This window comes from Chiloscyllium plagiosum, chromosome 39 (assembly GCF_004010195.1).
Source record: "Chiloscyllium plagiosum isolate BGI_BamShark_2017 chromosome 39, ASM401019v2, whole genome shotgun sequence".
Classification (NCBI taxonomy): Eukaryota; Metazoa; Chordata; class Chondrichthyes; order Orectolobiformes; family Hemiscylliidae; genus Chiloscyllium; species Chiloscyllium plagiosum.
The window spans coordinates 27,092,488-27,095,410 of NC_057748.1; the positions used below are offsets into that span (position 1 = coordinate 27,092,488).

Sequence of the window (2,923 nt, forward strand, 5' to 3'; positions counted from 1 at the left end):
ATATCCCACCCAGTCTAACTGCATGCTCCCTTTAATATCCTACCCAGTCTAATACCACTCCCACCCCCCCCATCCCTACATTCCCTGCACCCTTTAAGATCCTTCCCAGTCTAATCCCAGTATCCTGTTTATTCTCCTTATCTTTAGCTAAACTTTCCCTGTATTATCCCCCTTTCTTTAAAAACAAACTGTATTTGTTCAGGGAATTCCACCCGCGTACAAGCAGGATGTGAACAGGGGGACAATGTGGTGGCGATAAGACTAGAGAAGGGAGATGTTGCTAAAACCACACAAGGCACTAGTCCGATCACATCTGGAATACTGTGAATGGATTTGAGGCCTGTTTTTTTTAAGGAAAGATAGACTGGCATTGGTGGCAGTCCAGAGAAGGTCCTGGGCGTGGAGGGACTGTCTCATGAGGCTAGGATGGGCATGTGCTCGTTGGAGTTTAGACTGAGAGGTGCCTTATTGAAATGGACAGTACTCTTTGAAAACTTGGGAGGGCAGATATGGAGAGGCTATTTCCCCTTGTGGGAGAGAGTAGGTCCAGATTAAGGGGTCTCCCATTGAAGGCAGAAGTGAAGAATTTCCTCTTTTGGGGGTGGTGTTTCTTTACTGTAGTGGGATGTTGAGGCTGGGGCATTAGATTAGATTCCCTACAGTGTGGAAACAGGCCCTTCGGCCCAACCAGTCCACACCGACCCTGCGAAGAGTAACCCACCCAGACCCACTTCCCTCTGCCTAATGCACCTATCGCTATGGGCAATTTGGCATGGCCAATTCACCCTAACCCGCACATCTTTGGGCTGTGGGAGGAAGCTGGAGCAGCCGGAGGAGACCCACGCAGACATTGGGAGGATGTGCAAACTCCGCACAGACAGTCTCCCAAGGCTGGAATCGAACCTGGGTTCCTGGCGCTGTGAGGCAGCAGTGCTAACCACTGAGCCACCGTGCTGCCCTAAACACTTCTGACCCCGACGTGATTTGAACACGCAGCCTTCTGATCTGGAGTCAGGTATATTTAAGGTTGAGATAGACTTTTCTTTAAGTGAGGCAAAAGTGAGGACTGCAGATGTTGGAGATCAGAGTGGTGCTGGAAAAGCACAGCAGGTCAGGCAGTATCCGAGGAGCCAGCCTTCTGATCTGGAGTCAGGTATATTTAAGGTTGAGATAGACTTTTCTTTAAGAGAGGACTGCAGATGTTGGAGATCAGAGTGGTGCTGGTAAAGCACAGCAGGTCAGGCAGCATCCAAGGAGCCGGAAAATCAACGTTCTGGGCAAAAGCCCTTCATCAGGAATAGAGGCAGGAAGCCTCAGAGAGGAGGCTTTTCTTTAAGTGAATCAGGGGTGATCAGATCAGCCATGAGCATTTTGAATGACGGAGCTGAATGGACTGGTTCTCCTGTGGTCTCATCGATTGGACAAGGTTGGATTGACGAGAGGAGCAGGCTTGAGGGCACTGCAAGTGTTTGAGACCATGTGGCTGGGACTGGGATAGTTGGAAAGCGGATGATGCCTTTGGGTTGACAGCAGGGCCTTTCCCTTTGACCCTGAGGTTGTGCTTTCTGTAGAAGGGAGGCACCAATAGGTGTAAAACACTCTTCTACTTCCATGACAGGTGCAGGAGTTTGGAGTGTGCGAGGTACGGGAGCTAAAACCAAATGGAGCGCACATCGTCGTAACTGAAGAAAATAAGAAAGAGTATGTCCACCTGGTTTGTCAGATGAAGATGACCGGTAAGTGAAGCATTTTGGACAGGTTTGTTACCTGCGGCTGGGAAATGGAGGCAATCCGGACTGAGCATAAATACTGTCTGAGCAGAGGCAAATGCTTTTCTGTTAAAGATCTTGATTTTAGTTTTTCATGTGTGTGTGTGTCTTGGGGCAGGTGCCATTCGGAAACAGCTGGCTGCCTTCTTGGAAGGCTTTTACGAGATAATTCCGAAGAGGCTGATCTCCATTTTCACCGAGCAGGAGCTGGAGCTTCTCATTTCTGGATTGCCGACGATTGACATCGATGACTTGAAAGCAAACACAGAATATCACAAGTACCAGGTTAACTCGATACAGGTGAGGCCCAGAGGAGTCATCCTCACCTGCCCACGCTGTTAGTGAGTGCTGTGCTATCCACATGCAGTCATAACAATCACTGCATTTCTGTTATGGCCAAAACCGTGCCACCTGTATTTTACAGGAACACATCAGCCTGTTCATGCATGTGTGGGCGAGAGCATAATCACTGAGGTACTGGTGGGGACAGGTCAGTCACTGTATAACATTGGGCTACAGTACTGGTGGGAATACGTCTGTCACTGAATAACACTGGGCTACAGTACTGGTGGGGACAGGTCAGTCACTGTATAACATTGGGCTACAGTACTGGTGGGAATACGTCTGTCCCTGTATAACACTGGGGTACAGTACTGGTGGGGACAGGTCTATCACTGTATAACACTGGGGTACAGTACTGGTGGGGACAGGTCTGTCGCTGTATAAAACTGAGGTAGTGTACTGGTAGGGGACGGTCTGTCACTGTATTACACGGGTACAGTACCGGTGGGGATAGGTTTGTCGCTGTAAAACACTGGGGTACAGTATTGGTGGGGACAGGTCTGTTGCTGTGTAACAGTGGTACAGTTCCTGTGGGGGACAGGTCTGTCACTGTATAACACTGGGGTACAGTACTGGTGGGGACAGGTCTGTCCCTGTATAACACTGGGGTACAGTTCCTGTGGGGGACAGGTCTTCACTGTATAACACTGGAGTACAGTACTGGTGGGGACAGGTCTGTCACTGTATAACACTGGGGTACAGTACAGGTGGGGACAGGACTGTCGCTGTATAACACTGGGGTACAATACTGATGGGGACAGGTCTGTCCCTGTATAACACAGGGGTACAGTACTGGTGGGGACAGGTCTGTC

At 49.7% G+C, this 2,923-nt stretch overlaps 1 protein-coding gene across 13 annotated transcripts in view; it reads left to right on the top strand.

The window, feature by feature from the left end:
• huwe1 (HECT, UBA and WWE domain containing E3 ubiquitin protein ligase 1) overlaps positions 1-2,923 on the top strand; it is a 218,386-nt gene that overhangs the window by 209,854 nt on the left and 5,609 nt on the right. For all 13 annotated transcript variants that reach the window (XM_043680060.1, XM_043680068.1, XM_043680065.1 and 10 more), the window contains 2 exons: positions 1,619-1,736; positions 1,888-2,069. In XM_043680060.1, the coding sequence (XP_043535995.1) occupies positions 1,619-1,736; positions 1,888-2,069 (300 nt within the window). The remainder of the gene's footprint in view (positions 1-1,618; positions 1,737-1,887; positions 2,070-2,923) is intronic.